At 37.4% G+C, this 22,047-nt stretch overlaps 1 protein-coding gene across 1 annotated transcript in view; it reads left to right on the top strand.

The window, feature by feature from the left end:
- Positions 1-22,047, top strand: part of PIK3AP1 (phosphoinositide-3-kinase adaptor protein 1) — a 145,702-nt gene that overhangs the window by 110,320 nt on the left and 13,335 nt on the right. The window contains exons 13-16 of the mRNA XM_044660207.1: positions 1,926-1,991; positions 5,446-5,651; positions 13,575-13,647; positions 19,887-20,042. Of these exons, the coding sequence (XP_044516142.1) occupies positions 1,926-1,991; positions 5,446-5,651; positions 13,575-13,647; positions 19,887-20,042 (501 nt within the window). The remainder of the gene's footprint in view (positions 1-1,925; positions 1,992-5,445; positions 5,652-13,574; positions 13,648-19,886; positions 20,043-22,047) is intronic.

Here is a 22,047-nt window from a genome sequence, read left to right as displayed (position 1 = left end):
CTTTAAGAAAGTCTGTGAACACAATATCTCCCTATTCAATAAATTCCTGTAACTTCCTATTACTTTTGGGATAATAGATGAGCTTCCAAATATGTTTTTTTGTTTCCTTGAATTTAGATTTTTGAACCAAACTTGGCACCTTGCTGGCATTTTGTTCAATCATTCAGTTGGGTCAGCTTCCATAACCACATGGTCCCTAATAGATCCTTTTGTCCTCTGTTTGGAAGCCTTCCAAGCTGAGTGGCTAATCTTCCAATGTCATATTTTTTTAGCATTTTAATACTGTCCTTGGGGTTTTCTTGGCAAAGATATTTGAGTGGTCTGCCATTTCCTTCTCCAGTGGGTCACTTTTTATCAGAACTCTCTATTATGACCTGCCCATCTTGGGTAACCCTGCAGAGCATAGCTCATAGTTTCTTTGAGCTATGCAATCCCCTCTGCTATGAAAAGGCAATGTTTCAGGAGGTGTTTTTTTTTGTTTTATTTGTTTGTTTTTTAGCAAAGGGAACTCTTTTTAAGTAAATCTACCACTCCCCTCCACTAAGGCAGGTCAGTACCTGCTTTGTTATTTATACTCTTAGTTGCCTGGGGTGTTAAGAGATTGAATGATTTGCTCAGGATTAAGTATTTATCTGCAGCAGGGTCTTGAATCCACATCTTCCTGGGTTCAAAATTGACTCTCATCTACTACACCATATCTGTCCCTTCTATTTGACTTTTAAAGCCTTTCACAAATTGACCCCAACCCACTTTTCTGTTTTATTATATATTCCTCCCCTATCTACACTGTACAATCTAGTCAACCTGACCTTCTTCTTGTTCTTCTACCTCCATGCTTTTGAACTGGGAACCAATGCACTCTTTTCACCACTACTACACAGAATGCCTTACTTCATCCAATATTCTACTACGTTCAATATGAAGACTTTCCTGATCTCCTGAACTGCTAGTGCCCATCTTTCTTAAATGAGCTTGAATTTAATTTGTATTTACACACACACACACACACACACACACACACACACACACACACATTGTTCCCCTACCACAATCACCAAAGAAGGTAAGCTGCTTGAAGGAAGGGGCCCTTTCATTTTTGCCTTTGTTTCACCATTGCCTAGCACTCAATAAATACTTGTTGAATGGCTGATTGTACCACCAATTTCCTTCATAGTGTGGTAAGATGAAGCTATGTAATTGAGTTGCTGGTTTATATTAGACTTAAATAGACAGATTGGAGAAGCTAGAAGGTGGAGAAGCTAGAAGGAGAAAGGTACTGTCACAAAGCACAGAATCTGAGGTTAATCAACAACAAATGATCTTGTCATAAAAGCCAGTACCATCAATCACTGAAGACTATGGTTGATATGAGCCTCAAAGGTTAGGGATGTGTTCTTATCACCAATATTATAGTGTTCTTTAATAACCCCTGAGAGCTCTCTTATCCACTTATTTGTCTAAAGCTGTTATTTTTTCAGCCTTAATCACTTCTTAGAATAGTGAGTCCTGGAATTGTATGACTGATATGTTACATTCTTGAATGAATCCTAAACTGGACTTAGCTTTGAGGGTCCTCATCGCTCTTTAACTAGATCATCAATATTTTGTTCTTCTCTGAACATTTCATGATTTTGTTTGTTTGTTCATCTCCTTTCTGTACCTTTGTCTTTCTATACTGAATAGCTAATTTTTATGTCTCTTTTCATTGAGAAATCCCTCCATATTCTTGTTGACTTTATGTGTCTATTGGGCACCATATTTCAGTAATGGACTTACTATGGATTTTTTTTAGGGTATTCTTTTTCTTTAGGACAGAACAGTATTTTATTCCATATGCACAAAATTTATAAGATATTTTACATTCATTCCAGGAGGATTCTATAGAAGTTCATATTGGCTTTTATATAGCATTCTTTGTTCTTTAGTATTTGCAGATAAAAGTCAGGACCAACCTGGAAATTTGTATATTTCTTCTGAGTTCATGACAAAAGGTAAGACATGGATCTTTCCTTCATCAGTATTGTGTATGTTACTTTTCTGGGAAGGTAAGGACGAAAGGAGAAATATTTGTTGTTGTTTTAAAAGTTATTTCCAGGCTTAAATTGACGATGTTGCTTCTCACATATCCTCAAAAAGACAGTCTCCTTCAAATGAGTGTAGTGGTGAAATGAATAGTGTTGAGAATCAGGGACAGTTTTGTACATGGAAGCTTCATCACAGTCACATTCATCTCCTTATGTTTGCAAGTTCATTGATATTGTTCTCAAGAGTCAATAGAATGGGGTATAGTCTGGGAAGAGAGAGTAGAATGGTCTAACAATCACCTTGAAGAATCATCCTTGACTGAGAGTCTTTTTTACCATACATAATTTTTTCAGACCAGATTTTGATCCAGGATTTTTTTAAGTGATTATGGTTTAAAGGAGTCTGTTGATTCCTTAGGTCCTTCTACCTATAGCACTGATTTTGAGAGTTTCATAATTCCCTAAAAGACCTCATGTATTTTCCCATCTTATCACAAGCTGTACTCTCTCATGATTTATTTTTCATTCAGAAAACATTAAAGACTCATTATGGAATTATTTTCCATTTAAAAAATATCAATTAAAATGACTGAAGTACATGAAACTTCAAATCTCTGTCATATACTTGCTTTTCAAGTTTATAATAAATTCACGGTGTAACTTTATTTTTTCTTTCCTTTTTAATTCTCACCTTCTATAATTCTATCTTAATAAAAGGTAGTATAGACAATGAAGTAATATCAGTACTTAACATATATGTACCAAATGGTATATAGCATCCAGATTAAAAAAAACAAACCCTTACCTTAGGATCAATTCTGTGTATTGGTTCCAAGGCAGAAGTGTGGTAAGGGCTAGGCAATGGGGGTTAAGTGACTTGCCCAGGGTCCCACAGGTAGGAAGTATCTGAAGCCAGATTTGAACCCAGGACCTCCCATCTCTGGGCCTGGTTCTCAATTCACTGAGTCACCTACCTGCCCCCTATACAGATTTTTAAAGGAGAAACTAAAGGAGCTTAAGGAAGAAATAGACAGTAAAACTATTGTTTTGGGAGACCTCAACTTTCCCCTATCAGAATTAGATAAATCTAACTAAAAAATAAAAAAGAAGAAAGGGAAGTGAATGAAATTTTAGAAAAGTTAAGTTTAATAGCTATCTAGAGAAAATTGAATAGGGATAAAAAGGAATAAATTGTCTATTCAGCAGTACATAGAGCATATGCAAAATTTGACCATATACTAGGGCATAAAAACTTCACAAGCAAATGGAGAAAAGCAGAAATAAAATATGCAACTTTTCAGATTATAATGCAATAAAATTATAATCAATAAGGTTCATGGAAAAGCAAATTAAAAATTAGAAATTAAATAATTCTTCAAAATGGATGGGTCAAAGAACAAATCATAGAAACAATCACTGATTTCATTGAAGAGAATAACATTGAGGAGACAATATATCAAAATTTATGGGATACAGTCAAAGCAGTATTTAGAGAAAAATCTATATCCCTGAATGATTATATCAATAAAATAGAGAAAACACAGATCAATGAATTGGGCATGCAATTAAAAAAACTAGAAAAAGAACAAATTAAAAATCTCCAATTAAAGATTAAATTAGAAATTCTAAAAGTCAAAGGAGAAATAAATAAAATTAACTCCTATCTTCAGTCTTAGAATTAATACAATGTGTTGGTTCTAAGACAGAAGAGCAGTAAGGGCTAGGCCAGTAATGGGCAAACTATGGCCCAAGGACCAGATGCAGCCCTCTGAAATGTTCTATCTGGCCACATGACATTATTCCTAATCTGACAAATACAATGAGTAGGATACAATACAATGAGACTTTAAAAGAGTTGCCTTAGAAACAGACTGACAGATGAGTATTTCCTTTCCTTTGGCCCCCTCTTTAAAAAGTTGCCCATCACTGGGCTAGGCAATTGGGATTAAGTGACTTTTCCAGGGTCACATAGCTAGGAAGTGTCTGAGGTCAGATTTGAAGTCAAGACCTCCCATCTCTAGGCCTGGTGCTTTATCCAATGAGCATCCTAGCTGCTCCAGTTTGTAACTTTCAAAGTTATCCCACTTTTTTTGTAATTCCTTCTATTCTCTTCTGTGCTTTTCAAAAACATGTTCCAATACCTCTCTAGTCTCTCTTTTCCCTTTCTTCCTTTTTTCTTTTTGGCAATCCTATTCCTAGCATCCCTCTTGCTCCCAACTTCTCTCCTCCCAAATTGAGACAAAACCTTTGTAACAAATATATATCATTAAGCAAAACAAATTTCCACATTAGCTGTGCCCAAAAATGCATGTCTTATTCTGCAGCCTGACTATCTCTTCTCTTTCAGAAGGGAACATGCTTACTCATTGGTTCTCTAGAATCATGTTAACTATAACACTGATTAGAATTGATAAGTCTTTCAAATTGTTTGCTTATTTATATATATGTATATAGAGATATACATAATTTTTTTTGCATAGTATAGATTTTTTTCCTGCTTCTGATACTTCACTGAATTAATTCACATAAGTCTTCCCAAGTTTCTCTCAAAAACATCCCTTTTATCTTTCTTATGACATAATAATATTCCATGACATTTGTATACCATAATTTGTTCAATCATTTCCCCTGTTGTGTACTCCATTTATTTTCAGTCCTTTTCTGTAACTTAGAGAACTTCTGTAAACATTTCTGCACATATGACTAATTTTCATCTTTCTTTGATGTCTTTGGGGTACAAGCCTAAAGACCTTACACAGTTTAATGACTTTGGGGTATGGTTCCAAATTTAATTGCTTACTATAGACAGTGTTCTATGAGAGTTGCTGAAGGAAGGTATAAAGATAGATAAGATATGGCTCCAATCTTATTAATCTTACTGTGATTGTTTTCTCACTCATTGTCCCTCGGATTGCCAGATGCTTTTCTTGACTTCTTGTTCCTGCTTCCTTCTACATAAATTCATAGGATCTTAGATTTAGGACTGGGAGAGACTAGAGCTCAGCCAGTTCAATATCCTTATTTTCCAGAGAAGGAACAGGAAGCCCAAAGAATGTAAGTGACTTGCCCAAACTCACTCAGGTCAATAAGAGGCAGAAACTGGATTTGAATCCACTTCACAGACTCTGATGCTAAATCCTGCTCACTTTACACTCTGGGACACTACTTCTTATGATTTTATTTGTCCTGCCTTGGGCTATTTGTTAATTTTTTCTTCTTTTCCGGTCTGTTTTTCAAAATCATTCTCTTAGAAGCTTCTAAAGGGCCTCTTTTTGTAGCCCCAGCACTTAGCATAATATCTGGCATAAAGAAGGTGCTTAATAAATGTTTATTGATTGATTGATTGCTCCTTTTATCCAGCTGTCTGCTTTCCCGTGGCTAATTCCTGTATATGACCTTACATAATGTTGTCTTTTCCCAGAGACACTGGTCAGGCCATGGAGGGACAGACCCCAGTCAAGCATCTACGATCCTTTTGCTGGCATGAAAACTCCTGGACAGAGACAGCTCATCACCTTACAGGAACAAGTAAAACTAGGCATTGTTAATGTGGATGAGGCTGTTCTCCATTTCAAGGAGTGGCAGCTGAATCAGAAGAAGAGATCAGAGTCCTTTCGCTTTCAGCAGGTAATTTCTGCCTTCTTTGTTTTTGCTATTAAAGCTAGAACATCTAGAATGGAGAAATGCTACACAGGCTAGTTCAGTAGCCTTCCTCAAGGCTGAGAAATGCAGGGCAAGGGACACTACCAGTACCAGAATGAGACTACAGCCCCTCCACTTTTGTGGCTTCCTGTTAAGGATAATCTTAGCAGAAATGGAGAGTAAAGAAGAAATGCCATTATTTTCTAAACTTTACTCTGTTCTCTTTAACTCAGTTTAGGAAAATCAGGATAACTGGCCTCTCATGCAGTCATCAGGTTGTAACTTTATATCTTATAGTCAGAACATAAAACCAGATTCACCCTCAATACAACAAGGAATGCCAGACCAAGTAGCTGATTAATTGTGCTGGTATTAATAATGTCAGATAATGAATGAATGAAAAATACAAATATTTACTATGGGTAAATACTGTGTATTGAGGCAGCTAGGTGGCATAATAGGGCACTAGACTTGGAATCAGGAGAACTTATCTTTAAGAGTTCAAATCTGGTTTCAGATATGTAATAGCTGTGTGACCCTGGTCAGGTTGCATAATCCTATTTGCCTCAGTTTCCTCATCTGTAAAATGAACTAGAAAAGGATATGGCAAACCAGTTGAGTATCTTTGCCCAGAAAACTGAAAAACAAGACTACTATCATCATCATAATAGCATTCAGATAGTACTATTTTCTAGGCATTGTGCTAAGAGATTTATAATTATTTTCTCATTTGATATTTACAACAACCCTAGGAAGAAGAGTGCTATCATTAGACCTATTTTATGGTAGATAGCTGTTAGGTGACTTGCCTAGGGTCACTCAGCTAATAAGTATAAGAGGCTGAATTTAAACTTAAGCTTTCACTCTGTGCACTACAGCACCATCTAGCTATCCAATCATAAAGTCATTCATTAGTAGTAGTAGTAAGTATAATTGATGAGACTTTTATTTTTATACTCTGAAGTCTTGTAGATTATAAAAACTATAAAAGTTGTAAGTTAGGATAAGGTAAGGCGAAGAATACTAATGTGAGATAGTCCCTGCCCTCAAGGATCTTCCATTCTAATGGGAGATATAACGGTTAGGGAGGAACAGTTTCTGTGGAGGGGTATTTTGGTTTGAAAAGGCATTGGGAAAAAAAAGGCATTGGGACAGTGAGTGAAACCATAGTGGGGAAAACGGACATACCCTTTCTAGAAACACTGGCAATATTGATTTGATGAAGATTTCAGAGCTGGAAGAGGTAAAAAAGGGAGTGATGATGATGAAGATTGATGGGAATATATAATAGAGCCAGCCAATTAGTTAATGAACATTTATCAAGAGCCTACTATGTGTCAGGCACTGTGCTAAGTGATGGAGATACAAAAAGAGGTAAAAAGATAGTCTCTGATCTCATGGAGCTCCCAATCTAATGGAGCAAATCATGGCTGGAGCTGGTCTAGCTAAGGTGAACCATGTGAAGCACTCATTAATAAGGGATTAATCCAAAGATGAAAGGGTTAAATCCTCTGAGGTATAGTCATTGGTTGAAAGTAAAACCACTTGAGTTCTATTTTTCTTTTGCCTACTTAATCAAAGAGATGAAATTTTAAAGGGTAGAACAAGCATAGTGAAGAAGGAATTAAAGTTCAAGATAGTTGAGGATATAGTAAGAGATGTTCTCAATAAGCTCATGAGGCTCTCTAGAATGTACTGGCAAAAGCTGGGACTTGCAGTCAGAAAACACAGACTTGGAGCTTTTAAGGTTTTCATAACTTGAAAGGCTTTTGAATACAAAATTAAAGTCATGCCACTTGTAACTTGTTGGGCAGCTTGGTGATAGAGTGCATAGAATGCCCTGGGACCTGCAGTCAGGAAGACTTAAGTTCAAATCCAGCCTTAGATACTGACTGTGTGATTCTGGGCAAGTCACTTAACCCCTTTTGCCTCAGTTTCCTCATCTGTAAAATAAGCTGGAGAAGGAAATGGCAAACCATTCCAGTATCTTTGCCAAGAACACCCCAAATAGGGTCACAAAGAGTCAGACACAACTGAAACAATGGAACAACACAACTACCACAACAACATATAAATACCAGTTGTTATGATTATGTTTCCTGATCCAGATTTGCTAGAGAGAGAGAAGAAAAAAAAAGGCTTTCAGATGCAGTTGTTGAACCAGAATTAGTCATCTTTGAGGCATTTCGGAAAACAAAAGAGTGCCAGAAGCCTAAAAATGGGCAAATACAGAGTGTCCCCAGAGTCTTACAAGAGTCTTACAAGTTGTAAACTTTAATAACTTCAGAAGTATCCATGCCCCAAACTTACAAAGAAATAACATTTGAAAAGTTAATTATTAAAATATTGATATGTTCCTTGTTAAAATTCCATACAACCTCCATCTTATGCTGTATATCATGCTAGTTGTTTGTTCGTTTTTGGTACAAACTTTCATCAGCTGCTGTTGAGAGGTGGAAAGTATCCCATTTGTAATCCTGGCCTTAAGCTCATTCAAAGAATAAGGACAGTTTTTGGTCTGACCCCCAGATGAAAAAGTCTAATGAAGATAGATCAGGTGACTAAAGTGGCCAAGCAAAAAACATCCTTTATGGGTCTTCCGGACTGAGAAATTGTCATCCAGAAACTGTATTCACAATGCATAATGACTAGGTGTCCTGTCTTGTCCAGATTAAAAATTTAAATTTATTATTCAAAAACCTCAGAATTCAACAAGAGTAAAAGAAATTTAAGGAATTAAATATTTGAACTTTCAAATGATTTGTTGGGTAAGTTTATAACATTCGTACTTCTGAACTTATTTAATTTTTTTTAAATGCTTACTTTCTGACTTAGAATTGATACTAAGTATTGGTTCAAAGGCAGAAGAGTAGTAAGAGGTAGGGAATTTGGGTTAAGTGATTTTCCCAGGGTCACACAGCTAGTAAGTATTCGTTCAAGGCTAGAATTGAAGATGGGTCCTTCCACCTCCAGGACTGGTGCTCTATCCACTGGGCCACTTGGCTGTTCCCTTCTGAAGTTATTAAAGCTTAAAACTACACAAAGATTTTGGGAATGCCTTAGAATCTCATCCTGGTTTTTGAAGAGGTTGATGCTGGGAAGTGTAAATTTGAGAGCTAGACTTTGTCCTCAGGCAGAGGTTCTATGGTAGATTATTAAATGGATGGTTGGTAGTATTTAGAAAAGGAAGTAGTGATTGCTAGTTACCAGCATAAAGTTAACAAAAAAAAAAAGTAATCCTAAATAAACCTCATTTCCTTTATAGATATGGGTACTTATGCTGTAGACATAGTATATCTATATAGTATAGAAATATTCAATGAGGTATTTGACAAAGTCTTTCATCAAATCATTCTTTAGAAACATAGATTGGATGATAATATAGTTAGATTTGGAACTAGCATTTCAAAATAAGCATTCCAAATCAGCCCTCTAAAGAATATAGACTAAGGCATCATTATCCATTATGCTAGATTCAGAGTCAGGAAGATCTGAGATTGAATCTCACTTCTGATACTTAGTTGCTATGTGACCATGGGCAGGCCACTTTTAAACCCTTCTGAGCCTCAGTTTTCTTCATCTTTAAAATGGGGATAGTCATTCCTCTAGATCAGTGATTCCCAAAGTGGGCACCACCGCCCCCTGGTGGGTGCTGCAGAGATCCAGGAGGCGTGGTGATGGCCACAGGTGCATTTATCTTTCCTATTAATTGCTATTAAAATTAAAAAAATTAATTTCCAGGGGCTAAGTAATATTTTTCTGGAAAGGGGGCTGTAGGCCAAAAAAGTTTGGGAACCACGATTGGGCCCTGGGGGTGGAATCACATTCCTGAGTTTAAATCTGGATTCAGACACTTACTAGTTGTGTGATCCTGGGCAAGTCACTTAGTACTGTTTGCCTCAGTTTCCCCATCTATCAAATTAGTTGGAGAAGGAAATGACAAATCACTCTTTGTCCAGAAAATCCCAAAAGGGGTCATGAAGAGGACATGACTGAAAAATAACTAAATATTATGATAAAAATTTTTCTTTTATTTATTACATAAATAAAAATTATATGATATAAAAAATTAAATGTTATTAATAAAATAAACATGGAAGCATTCTCCACAGCCTTGTCTTGGCCCAGTCTTGTGCAGGATTTGATAATAATGTAGATGTTGTGTAATCAAATTTGTAGTTAAAAATAGTTAATGTATTCAATGATAGTATTGAGATTCAAAAATATTTTAACAGGCTAAACCAGTGATGGGCAAACTATGGCCCAAGGGCCAGATTGGGGGGGGGAGCCTGAAATGTTCTATCCACCTAGCAACATTATTCCTAATCTGACCAATACGAGTAGGATACAATACAATGGAACTTCGAAAGAGTTGCCTTAGAAACAGACTGACAGATGAGCATTTCCTTTCCTTTGACCCCCTCTTTAAAAAGTTTGCCCATCACTGGGCTAAACCATGGGCTACATCTGAGAAGACAGAATTTAAGAAGAGTAAATTTAAAGTTCTTCATTCAGGTTATAAAGATTCAAAGTACAAAATGAGGGAAATGTAGCTTAACAGCAGCTCACGTAGAAAGAAAAAACAAACTTAGAAGTGTTAATTAATTACAGGCTTAGTATGAGTCAGTGTTATATGGTTGCCAAAAAAAGCTAATATAAAATTTTCGTGGTATGGGTAGCCCTTTCCCTCAATGCTGATCACAACCCTTCCAAACCCTCTTCATCTTTGTAGCTGGGATTCATAAATTTTCGTAACTGAAAACAAAAAAACAAAAAAAGAACCCATCTCTTGGTACACCCAGCATTCTAAAATAAAGCTTTGACTAGGTCCCCGTTAAGCACAAAATCTTTCAGTGTCTCTCAGTAGCTTACAGGAGAAAAATCTGAATTCCTTGACCTTTCAATGGAAGCCCTCTCCCATCTTTTCATTTCCTTTTTCTGATTATTTTCAACTATTTCTCCAACAATCCCTCTCCATCTCTGCTAGACTTACCTATCTTGAAGCTTGCCTCACCCTTCCCCCCATCCCCCCTTTTTCCCATTTGTCCAATCATTTAATAAATATTTACTGATTGACTAAATGGGCAATGGTTCTCCAACCCTGACTGGATCCGGTTGACTCCCTTTACAGAGCAGGCAGGAAGCTTAGACAACGCCCTGGCCAACTGGTTAAAAACAAAACAAAACAAAAAAACTGCCAAATCCATGCTGGTGTGTAGCAAATTCTCTTGTTTGGGGATTGCCCCAGGTTTTTGCCCCCTAAACTCCTCACTTTGGCATCTTCAGTCCCTCGGTGATTTTTGAGGTTCTTTGTATTGTCTCAGCCCTTCTGATCACAAGTTTCATTGTTTGGACAACCTTTAGTATTTCTAACACTTGTGATTTCCAGTATTCCTTCTCTTTCCCTGTGTTCCCCTCTAAGATATCTGTCTTTTACTGTACTCATTTCTGGAGATTAAGGGTTTGCTAGCCCATTCCCACCCCTCTGGAACCCGACTTCAGTGGCTTCCCATTAACCCTTGACTTGCCACTACCTAGTGGGACAATGAGTCACCGTGTCTATGGAACTATCTATAAATAGAATCCTAGGGCCAATCCATCAATCAACATAAGGTTATTAAGCACCTGTGTGCCAGGATCATAGCTGGAAGGGAGCTTAGTGGCAATAGAAACAAATTTCCAGATGAGGAAGCTGGCCAAGAGAGGTGAGTTGAAAGACTACTTACTATCTGTGAGGAACCCAGGATAAAAAGATGCTGTAAGGCATGGCTCCCACTTTAAGAGTTTTCAGTTTCTTACCATGGCTGGAGTTGAGGAGGTACATGAACTTCAATGGGGAAAATTATGTCTTTATTTTCACTCATTGGATTTCCATTATCATCCTATGTATTTATTTTATGCATCTAAAAACATCATTCTGAGAAGGGATTCACAGGCTTTATCAGACTGCTAAAGGTATTCATGGCACAAAAAAGGTTAAGACCCCTGGTCTAGAGAGAGATGTACACATAAAGAGATAAATAAGTACAGTCAGAATTTCAGGGCTTCTCTGAATTCTTGTAGTATATGTAGCAGATGTTGGGTACTTCTCTAAAACAACCTTGTACTTAGAGGTAGTGTGGTATGTTGGCAAGGACACTAAGTAGGCATCCCTGAGATATAAGTTCAAGTCTCACCTCCTCTTTTTATTAACTGCTTAATGCTAGGCAAGTCATTTGGTCTCCATGAGCCTTGGTTTCCTTCTCTTTAAAGTGGGCATGATACTACTTGCTCTGTCTATATCACAAGTTTGTTATGAGACAAATACCTTAAAGCAATATTGTGATTGGTTATCATTGTCATCATCCTCATCATCATCACCATCATCATCATCATCATCATCATCATCATGTAATCCATCCACTTAATTTTAAGAAGATATGGGGCAACTCGACCAATATCAGTAGGTGGTGGTGGCAGACTTGGGTCTAGAACTCTAGCCATCAGACTTGTAAGAAAAAAAAATATATACACACACACACACACATATAAGTATTGGGGTTTTATTGAAACCCATATAGATAATTAAAGCCACATGCCTGATAAGAGCTAGTTCAAATGCCATGCCATACCTTCCCACCTGGCTTCTTCAGCAGGAAAGAGGAAGTACCAATTCTGACCTGAGTCTTTATACCTTTGTTTATGTAATTTACACTTCCTGCCCACCTGTATTATGCAAGAGGAATCATGGGAAATGTAGTTTGTAAGAGATCTAAATGTCCACAGGAAGTTTAGACCAGAGACCTCAAGATCAGTTGAAGGACCCCCCAAATTTCCAATATCACAGATTCTAGTAGCACATTCCAGAGCTCTGTCTTGACCCAGTCTTATACACCATTTAATAATAATGTAGATGTGTGATCAGATTTGTCTTTAAGGATAGCTAATGTATTCAATGATGGGACTAAGATTAAAAAATACTTTAACTTAAGGATAGCTAATGTATTCAATGATAGGAATGAGATTAAAAAAATATTTTAACAGGCTGAAACCATGGGCTAAAGCTAATAAGATAGGACTTAACAGGATAAATTTAAAGTTCTATTTCAGTGCCTTAGATTCTATACAAGGAAATAGAAAGGGGTAAAGAAGTTCACAGGAGAGGTAGGATTATAAAGGAAGTCCTTGAGGAAAAGATGGGACTTGAGGGAAGCCTTGAAGAAAAGGCAGGACTTATAGAAGGGTAGAGGAGGAAGCAAGATGTTTCAGAGACAGGGAATGATGGAAACATAGAGTCAGAGACAGGAATATAAATAGTTCTCTTAGAAACAATGAAAAAAATTTCAGCTAGAGCAAAGAACTTATATATGAGTAGCTGGAGATGAGGTTGAAAAGAGAGGTAAGGGCCATAATGTAGAGAGCCTTAAATGAGAGGCTAATGACTTTCAACTCCATTTCAGGGAAAGTCTCTTGTTTAGTCCTTTTCAGTTATGTCTGATTCTTTGTGACTCTTTGGGGGGGGGGGTTTCTTGGCAAAGATAGTGGAGTAGTTTGCCATTTCTTCCTCTAGCTCATTTCTAGATGAGGAAACTGAGGCAAGCAGGGTTAAGTGGCTTACCCAGAGTCGTACAGTTACTAAGTTGTCTGAGGCTGGATTTAAACCTGGGTTTTCCTGACTAGGCTCTGTCTGCTGCTCCACCTAGCTTCTGGAAAGTATCTTATTTTGGGACATAAAAAGAAAAAAAGTTTGGAAGTGTTTCCTTTTTTTTTCTGATGGTTTGTTGAAAGTCACTGGTATTCAGTTACTATAAGTTTTACTTCCAGTGACATATTTTATTTTTTCAAAAATTAAGTCTGCATATAACCTTGGTGTTACTAGGATAATGTCAGAGTACATATTAAAAAATAAATTTACTTTCAATCTTCTAGGAAAATCTTAAACGGTTACGAGACAGCATAACTCGAAGACAACTAGAGAAGCAAAAATCCGGGAAACAATCAGGTACTAATTTTTATCTAAAACGTGCTCAGGGTTCTGGTTATAGTAGAAAATTAAAGAAAAAAATTAAAGTAGTGGATTCAGGATCACATTCCATGGTTATGAGCCTTTGAAACTGATCATGATTCAAGCCAAAACATTGATGCTTCCTCCATACCCCTAACTTTCTATCATGAAGCAGCAAGTGATGAAGGAGCATGAGATAAATGATTGGTTGATAAATTTTGAAAGCAAGTATGTTTTTCTTAACATCAGGGTGCAAATGAAACTGTTATTATTGACGAGATAGCAGTTTATTTTGTCTTTCAAGCAGGAGAAGACCAATACATTTATTTCTAATGTTTGTGCTTTCCTATTGGAAAATTTGAATTGATTAGGGAAAGAAAAGGCAGCAAAACAAATATCTGTGGATGAGTTCCTTGAAAGTCCTCAAGAGGCCCAGAGTCTCTTGAAAGATGCTTGTCAATGTCCTACCCAAAGGAACCTTTCTAAATTCCATGGCCCTAATTAAAATGTTCCTTCACTATTTGGTTTAAGTAAAGTAAACAAACAAACAAACGAACGAACAAACAAACAAATAAATGATGGTAATAATAAGGCAGGAATAAGCCCAGTGTCTTCTGCAAAATAATCACTTAATAGATATTTGTCAAACTTAATTGAATCAAAGATAAGAAATTTGATTATGTCAGGATGTTATATGATCATGTACAATACTTAATATGATATAGTGCTACCCTTTTAAATGATTTATACTAACTCTTCCAACTTGTACTCACTCATTCTCTGGTTGGGTCTCCAGAGGGTGGTTGCCCCTTTGGGTTCTAAAAGTAATCCTATGACTTTGCATTCCCAACACTATAGCTCATGAGCCCCTACTGATGTGCGTTCCATTAACAATCAGCTAGTAGATTCAATTAGCTCTTAGTAAAGACATTTATTTAGATTGTATAGTAGAAATAGTAGTTATAAAATATTCTTCCTATTAACTTGGGGCACCCTCTCTTACAAACACATACAATGTCTATGGAAAAGTGTACTCAAACCGTTTATAAAGAAAGTGAGGAACATGTGTAGGATGCATATGTGGCAAAGATGACTCACAATTCCTTGCACTGAAAGTTCTGGAAATCCTTACTAGAGTTCTTATACTTGGGTTCAGCATCTCTGTTGAATAGATTACTTAGAGAGTTTCTCACAGCCTAATCCTGTCCTTAGTGTGATTCTCTTCTTTGCTACTAGTGATCACATTTTTTGATGCTGCTTTCTCTCTCAGGTGATTGCCACTCAGTATCTGTGTCTGTTTGGAGTATTTATTTCTGCTTCCTGCTAGATGCAGTCTCTCCCACTGGCTAAGTAGCTTCCATTTAAAGACAAATGTTTGATTTGGGGAAGAAAACATTCACTCTTCTCCTGAAGGAGTCTTCTCAATAGGCAGTTCTCAGCTTCAAATTGGTCTCCTTTTTGACTTAATCAGATTTCTGTGTAACTCTTGTCAAGGAATAGGGTATTAGATACATCTTAATAGTTAGTTTAACACCTCATTAATGACTTGTGCAGTGTGAGAGAGAGAGAATTCTTCTCCTTATCATGGAAAATTACATATTGTAAAATATATGTGTCCTTTATAATTGGCTAAATAACTTGTGGCTAAGGATTGTGCTTGTGGTCATTTCCATAAAGAATTTAATATCAAGCCCTTGATCATGGTTTCCACAACAAAATCAGGTTTGGTCTACATCATTTTGGCCAAAATGGCACCTTTTCTAACACTATAATCATCTGTGAGTCAGCATGGCTTAGGAGATAGAGTTGGGTTCAAATCAAGAAGTGATAGCTTCAAGCCCCACCTCTGACATGTACTGGTAATGTAACCTGGGCAAATCACTTAATCTCTCAGTCTTTCAGTGTACCAGGAAATTCCTTAAGACTCTTAAACTGTAGATCTGCATTGATAGAAGTAGTCTCCTTACTGATATTTCCTTACTTTAGTGTTCCAATTAAAATGATATCAAGAAACTGATTTTTGGGTAAGAATATTAGGTTTTAAAATTATTTCCATTTATTGGTTAGGTGAGCATCATAACATAGTGACATAGATCTATGGTCCTTTCAAAAGACCTAGGTAAGGAAGCTCAGTAAATTGACTTTTAGGTTGCTCATTATTCAGCCCCATTCCTTGAACATCCAAAAATATCCCTGATTGGCAAATAGCTAATTAATCAAACCCCTCTCCATCCCCTCAAAATGGGGAAACTTCCACAGGATATTTATTAATCAAATTCTGTTATTGGGGAAGGCATTCTTTGGATTCCTAAGGACAAAGAAAATGCAAAAATGCAGTAAATTGAATGGAACCTCTGACTCAAATCCCTGTCACAGGAATATACAATAATTCTCCTTAATATACAAGAATTAGAGCCTTTCTATTTTAGGGCCCTGATATAAGATTATTTTTTAAACCCTTACATTCTGTCTTAGAATCAATAACATATTGCTTCCAAGGCAGAAGAGTGATAAAAGCTAGGCAATTGGGGTTAAGTGACTTGCCCAGGGTCATTCAGCTAGGAAGCAGCTGAGACCAGATTTCAATCCAGGGCCTCCTGTCTCTAGGCTTGACTCTCAAACCATACTTTAAAAAAAAAAAAAAAAAGAAGATTGCAAAGGTGTATACGTGAGTGCATGTGTGCTTGGGGCGGAGAGGGGAAGGGATGTAGTGGTTATGAAGAGCTTTGAATGCCAAACAGAATTTTATATTTCATCCTGAAGTGATAAGAAACCACTGGAGTTGATTGAATGGGAGTGGGGTGGAGTGCACTGGTTTGATGTGGTCAGATCTGTGTGTTTTTGGAAGATCACTTTGATGGCTGAATGAAGGATGGACTAGAATAGAAAGATGCTTATGACTGGGAGACCAATCAGCAAGCTATTTCAAGGTTAAATGACTTAAATATAATGAAAGCATTTTGGAAAAAGTATAGACTTTTTATACAATGCAAAGTGTTATCTTTGTCATTATAAGCAGGAATGTCCCTTTCTTTTAAGAATCTTAATGTATCATAGACATTTAGCCTGAATCACTTGACTTTTAAAAATCTTTGGGGCTGAGAAAGGTGGAAGTCTAACCAATCGACAACTATTTATTTACTAAAATCCTTACTTTCTGTCTTAGAAGCAATACTGTGTTTTAGTTCTAAGGTAGAAGCGCAGTGAGGGCTAGGAAATGGGGGCCAAGTGACTTGCCCAGGGTCACATAGCTAGGAAGTGTCTGAAGAAGTATTTATTAAATGCCTACTATGTGCCAGGAACTGTGCTTGGTACTAGATTTACAAAGATAGTTCCAGTCCTGAAGGAGCTTATGTTCCACTGAGGGAGACAACAATTTGGTGGGTAGCACTGATTGGAGATGAGAGAGAAAAAGGAAAGTTTTCATGTAGATCAGTTTTAAGGGATTCTAAGAGGCTGAGGAGAGGGTAATGGAGGACAGCCAGTGAAAAGCCCAAAGAGAAGAGATGGAATGTTGTATGTAAGGAATAGCAAGAAGGCCAATTTGTATGAATAGTAGAATAGATAAGAGTGCTGGGGGAGTTAGGAAGACTTGCCCTCCTGGATTCAAATTCAGTCTCAGACACTTGTGTGATCCTGGGCAAGTCACTTAACCCTGTTTGCCTCCGTTTTCTCTATAAAATGAGTTGGAGGAGGAAATGTGAAGCCACTCTAGTATTTTTGCCAAGAAAACCTCAAATGGGGTCATGAAAATGTGGACAGAAATTAAAAAAAAAACCACCAGGGGGGAAAAAGTATATGTAATCAAAATAGAGTAATATAAGGAGCTGGAAAAATGGGTTGGAATCAGGTGGTAAAGGACTTTAATTTTTTTTTTTTTCTTAAACCCTTACCTTCCGTCTTGAAGTTAATACAGTGTATTGGCTCCAAGGCAGAAGAGCATTAAGGGCTAGGCAATGGGGGTTAAGTGACTTGCCCAGGGTCACATAGCTAGGAAGAAGGTCTTTAAATGTTAAACAGAGAAAGGGCATAGTAACGCCAAATGGATGAGCCCAGCTCCCTAGTAGCCAATGAGGGAGGCAGAAAATTTCTACTCAAAAGGTAGAAATAAAAATGAACACAAAACAGTGACTGTATCTGGGGATTAAGACTTCGTCACTCCCATCGATATGCAGAAACACCAGTGTTTTTCCTGTTAAAATATTTGCTGTTCTCTCATTCCCTTCTTAAAAAGGAAGCTTTTGAGTTTCATTATTTCCAGTTCACCTCTGGAAGAAGAGATCCCAAAGTCAAACAGTGGTCTAGAAACGTTCATTTTAAAACCATCTTGTACTTAGAGTATGGGGCCAGACTTTGTTTCTGGAAAGAACAATGCACAAGGCAATGAGGTTCCTCCTCTGAAATACAACCATGTTTTTAATTCCCTCTGGGGAAAACCGTTAATGCCTTACAGATCATTTCTTTGGATTTACTGTATTTCTCCTTTGTTGGTCTCTCACATCAGATACTCTACCTCTTAGCAAGCCCCAGTCAGGGGCCAAACTTCCTTGAATCCCAGCTGCTGGGCACCCCTTCCCTCCCACCTTGCTTTGGAAGAGCATTTCAAGTCACACCCTGGGCAGAGGGAGAGGCTGCAGCCAGGCGGAACTCAGGGTTGTAAAAACCCTTTTAGCCAAAGGCACACTAGAAGTCACACACCTGAAAACTGGACCCACCCAGGTGTCTTGGGAAGGCTCAATGATTTTCTGACACTGTAGAAATGGACTGTGGTGGATGTGACTTCTCTTGTTTCTCTTGCTTCCTGGTGTGTTTTCTCCAGAAATGAGTGATCTCAGAGACATTTGTCCTGTGCCAGGAGAAATGGGCATTTTCCCCAAAGGGTCAGGCAAGGTTCCAATCTGATTGTGGGTAGAAATCTGGATGAGGGGAGAAGAGAAAGAGAGTGAGATGATGTGACTTGCACGTACTTAGTAAAGGTTTATTGAATTGAATAGAAGCCAGCGGAGAGGAGAGCCATAATGTTCATTTATTCCGGGTTTAACATTTTGTTAAATAAGGAAACTACCTGGGAAAACCCGTCCATACTGCAGCCCAGCCTTAGAAGTCTGTGTACCTGCTGGACTTCTCATTATGGCTAGGGTTCTTAATTTACTTTTTGTATTATGTACTACTCTGGTAAATACAAAGAACTCCATTTCAAAATAACATTTTAAAGGCATAAAATAAAATACATAGGATTACTTGAGAACTCACTTATTTCTCTTTTATTATTAAAATTTTTTTTAAAATTTTTCCATGGTTACATGATTCATGTTCTTTAACTCCCCCCCTCTACCCTCCCCGTAGCAGACATGCAATTCCACTGGGTTTTACATGTATTGTTGATCAAGACCTAATTCCATATTATTGATAAGAACTCACTAATTTCTGCAGAAAACATACTGAAAAGCTAAAGCAGGAAAAGTTACAGTCACATCCAGTTTTAATGAAATACAGAGTAGCTACGTGGCTTAATGAATTGAAAAGTCAAACCTAGAGATGGGAGGTCCTAAGTTCAAATGTGGCTTCAGACACTTCCTAGCTGGGTGACCCTGGGCAAGTCACTTAACCCCCATTGCCTAGTCCTTACTGTTCTTCTGCCTTGGAACCAATACACAGTATTAATTATAAGGAAGGCAAGGACTATAAAAAAATGAAACACAGTTATTAAAATATTTTAAAAATTAAGCTTGCAGATGCCAGGTCAAGAGCTCCTGCTTTCTAGTGCTCCAGCCCCTTCTGGGTAATGCTAATGAAGGAAGACTACCTAGTGTTGGAAGAGAGCCTCCATTTTTAGCTGAAGTACTTCCCATAGTGATCTCCTCTTCTGTTCCCTGGCTGTTTTCAGGATCAATTGAGAAAGGTAGTCTCTTGGAAACTTAAGGGTTTGTTTGGGGAGGTGAGAGTAGGTGGCACAGTATGTAGAATATTCTATATACACGTGGGTCTGGACTCAGGAAATATATATCTGGGCTTAGACTCAGGAAGACCAGAGTTCAAATTATACCTCAGTCTGTGTATGAATCTGGGCAAGACACTTAACTTTCTTATTATAAAATAAGGCTAATAATTGCACCTCCCTCTTAGGGTTGTTGTAAGGATTCAATGAGATAAACATTTAGATACTTAAATGTTTGCTGATTGGGATAGATATTTGGGGTTCTTGACTAATTCTCCTTTTTCCTTTTTGATTTTAGATTTAGAGATCACAGTCCCTATTCGACATTCTCAGCAACTCTCTGGAAAAGTAGAGTTTGGGATCTATGAAAGTGGCCCCAGGAAGAGCATTTTGCCACCAAAAAATACTCTACGCAGAGGCGATTGGAAAACAGAAAGCACTTCGAGTACTTCAAGTAAGGAGGAGTGAAGGATGGAGTAAGGGGGAAGATGGTTTGACAGACTTTCCTCTTTGGTTCAGCTGGACAAGTCAGGCATTCTTGGGATATACAGCATCAGTCCAACTTCCTCGTTTTTTCAGATGAGGAAATGGGAGTTCCAGGGTCACTGACAGTCACATAGGCAGTACTCTTTGTGGGAAGCAATGGGATGTGGCATGGATCCATGTGTGAGTTTAAAACTGCTTCCTTTTCCTCTTCCTAATCTAAGAAATAGCCATGAATACTTCTAGTATTTTTCCCAGGGGTCATTTAGGCATTTTGCATGCATTGCATTTAATCAGGATATAGGCTGGATATTTCCCCAAAAGCTGACTTGCTCAAACTTGAAAATAGCTTATAATTGTGGTCTCGGAAGAGAAGCGATGAAAGACATTGATGACAAAAATGGATTTTAAAAAATCTTTATTTGAAACAAAAGACAAAACAATTTTTTTACCCAATCATATAAAGTATATCTGTCAAATGAGAATGATTTTTCAATGTATACATGTATTTTTCCTTTAGACGAGATCTTCTTTTAAAAAGGTGTGACCTGTGTTTGGACCAATATGGCATTCATAGAATAGCAATATAGCAAATGGATAGAGTAAGGAATTCTTGAGTTGAAGTCTTGCCTCTGACATATCAGTTGGGTAACAGCAAGTCGCTTAATCTTCTCAGTGCTTTAGATGACTTAAAATTATGAATTACAGATGAGTTATCCATCTACATCAGAGGAGGAAAACTTCACAACAGGATTTCTTTTCACCAGTGAAATCACAAGTCTGCACCAAAAAGTCAAATAAGTAACCCATTTCTTTCATATCTCCCCCAAAGTTGACTGTGTGGCAATCATTTATCTCATCCATTTTAGGGATGGCAAAACCTAGATTTTGAATGTGAAAGTAGCTTGAATAACATCAGAGTTACAGCATGATAAATCTAGTTAATTATGAAACTTGTTTTTGACTAGAAAATTCGAATATAGTGCCTGATACAACAGGCAACTCATAGCACTGTGCAAATAGAAGCTCCGGGCTTTATTAGTCTACCTAGTGAAGCTGTGGACTAACTGTCCTGATGTACTTCTGACTTCACAAATATATTTGATTAAGTTTGTTTTTCATCAATAAACTTTATGCTCTTCATCAGAAAAGTGATAAAAGAGTCAGAGGGAAGCTAAGCAATAGTAAATTTCAGTAGCTAACCTATTACATTTCTTCTCTGGAAAATCATAAGGGCTGAAAATGGTGTAACTCAGGGTACTTGAGGGAGTGTTGTAAAATTGTACAATGTCACAGCTGGAAGGAACCTCTGAGGGTCTTCTGGGCCAGAGGTGTGCAACAGAACCAGATAAAAATGTAACTGGGAGATATTTAACAAAATGTATATAGATAATGTTAACAGGCGGTTTTCTGACTCAACAGATGCCCAGCATACAGGGTTTAGTAGCCCCTGGTTTATATTTTTGTCTGACACCACTGTCTAGTCCAATCCCTCCCTTTGCAGATGAGGCGTTTGAGGGCCAGGTCTTGTTATTTAGTTGTTTCAGGCTTGTTTGACTCCTTGGGATCTGATCATTTGGGGTTTTCTTGGCAAAGATACTGGAGTAGTTTGCCATTTCCTTTTTTATCTCATTTGACAGATGAGGAAACTGAGGCAAACAGCTTGCTGTGACTTGTGTTACACTGAGTATGGATTTGAATTTAGGAAAGTATCTTCCTGACCACAAGCCCAGGGAGATGATATATTTGTCTGAAGTCACACAGTAATTAGTTACAGATTCAGTATTAGTATCCAGGTCTTTCAGTTTCCAGTCCAGAGTTCTTTCTCCAATACCAATATAACTATGTCTCATTGAGCTGTTCTTATAGCTTTTATATGAAGTCTCTATAAAAATTTCTTGCATGTGTGATTTAATTCAGTTAGCACTGAACCAAGGTAGTGTGCCAGTGGATAGAAGGCCAGGCCTTGAGTCATT

Source organism: Gracilinanus agilis, chromosome 2 (assembly GCF_016433145.1).
Source record: "Gracilinanus agilis isolate LMUSP501 chromosome 2, AgileGrace, whole genome shotgun sequence".
Lineage (NCBI taxonomy): Eukaryota > Metazoa > Chordata > Mammalia > Didelphimorphia > Didelphidae > Gracilinanus > Gracilinanus agilis.
The sequence above is the reverse complement of the archived record's forward strand: the minus strand, read 5'-3'. Positions and strand labels throughout refer to the sequence as shown.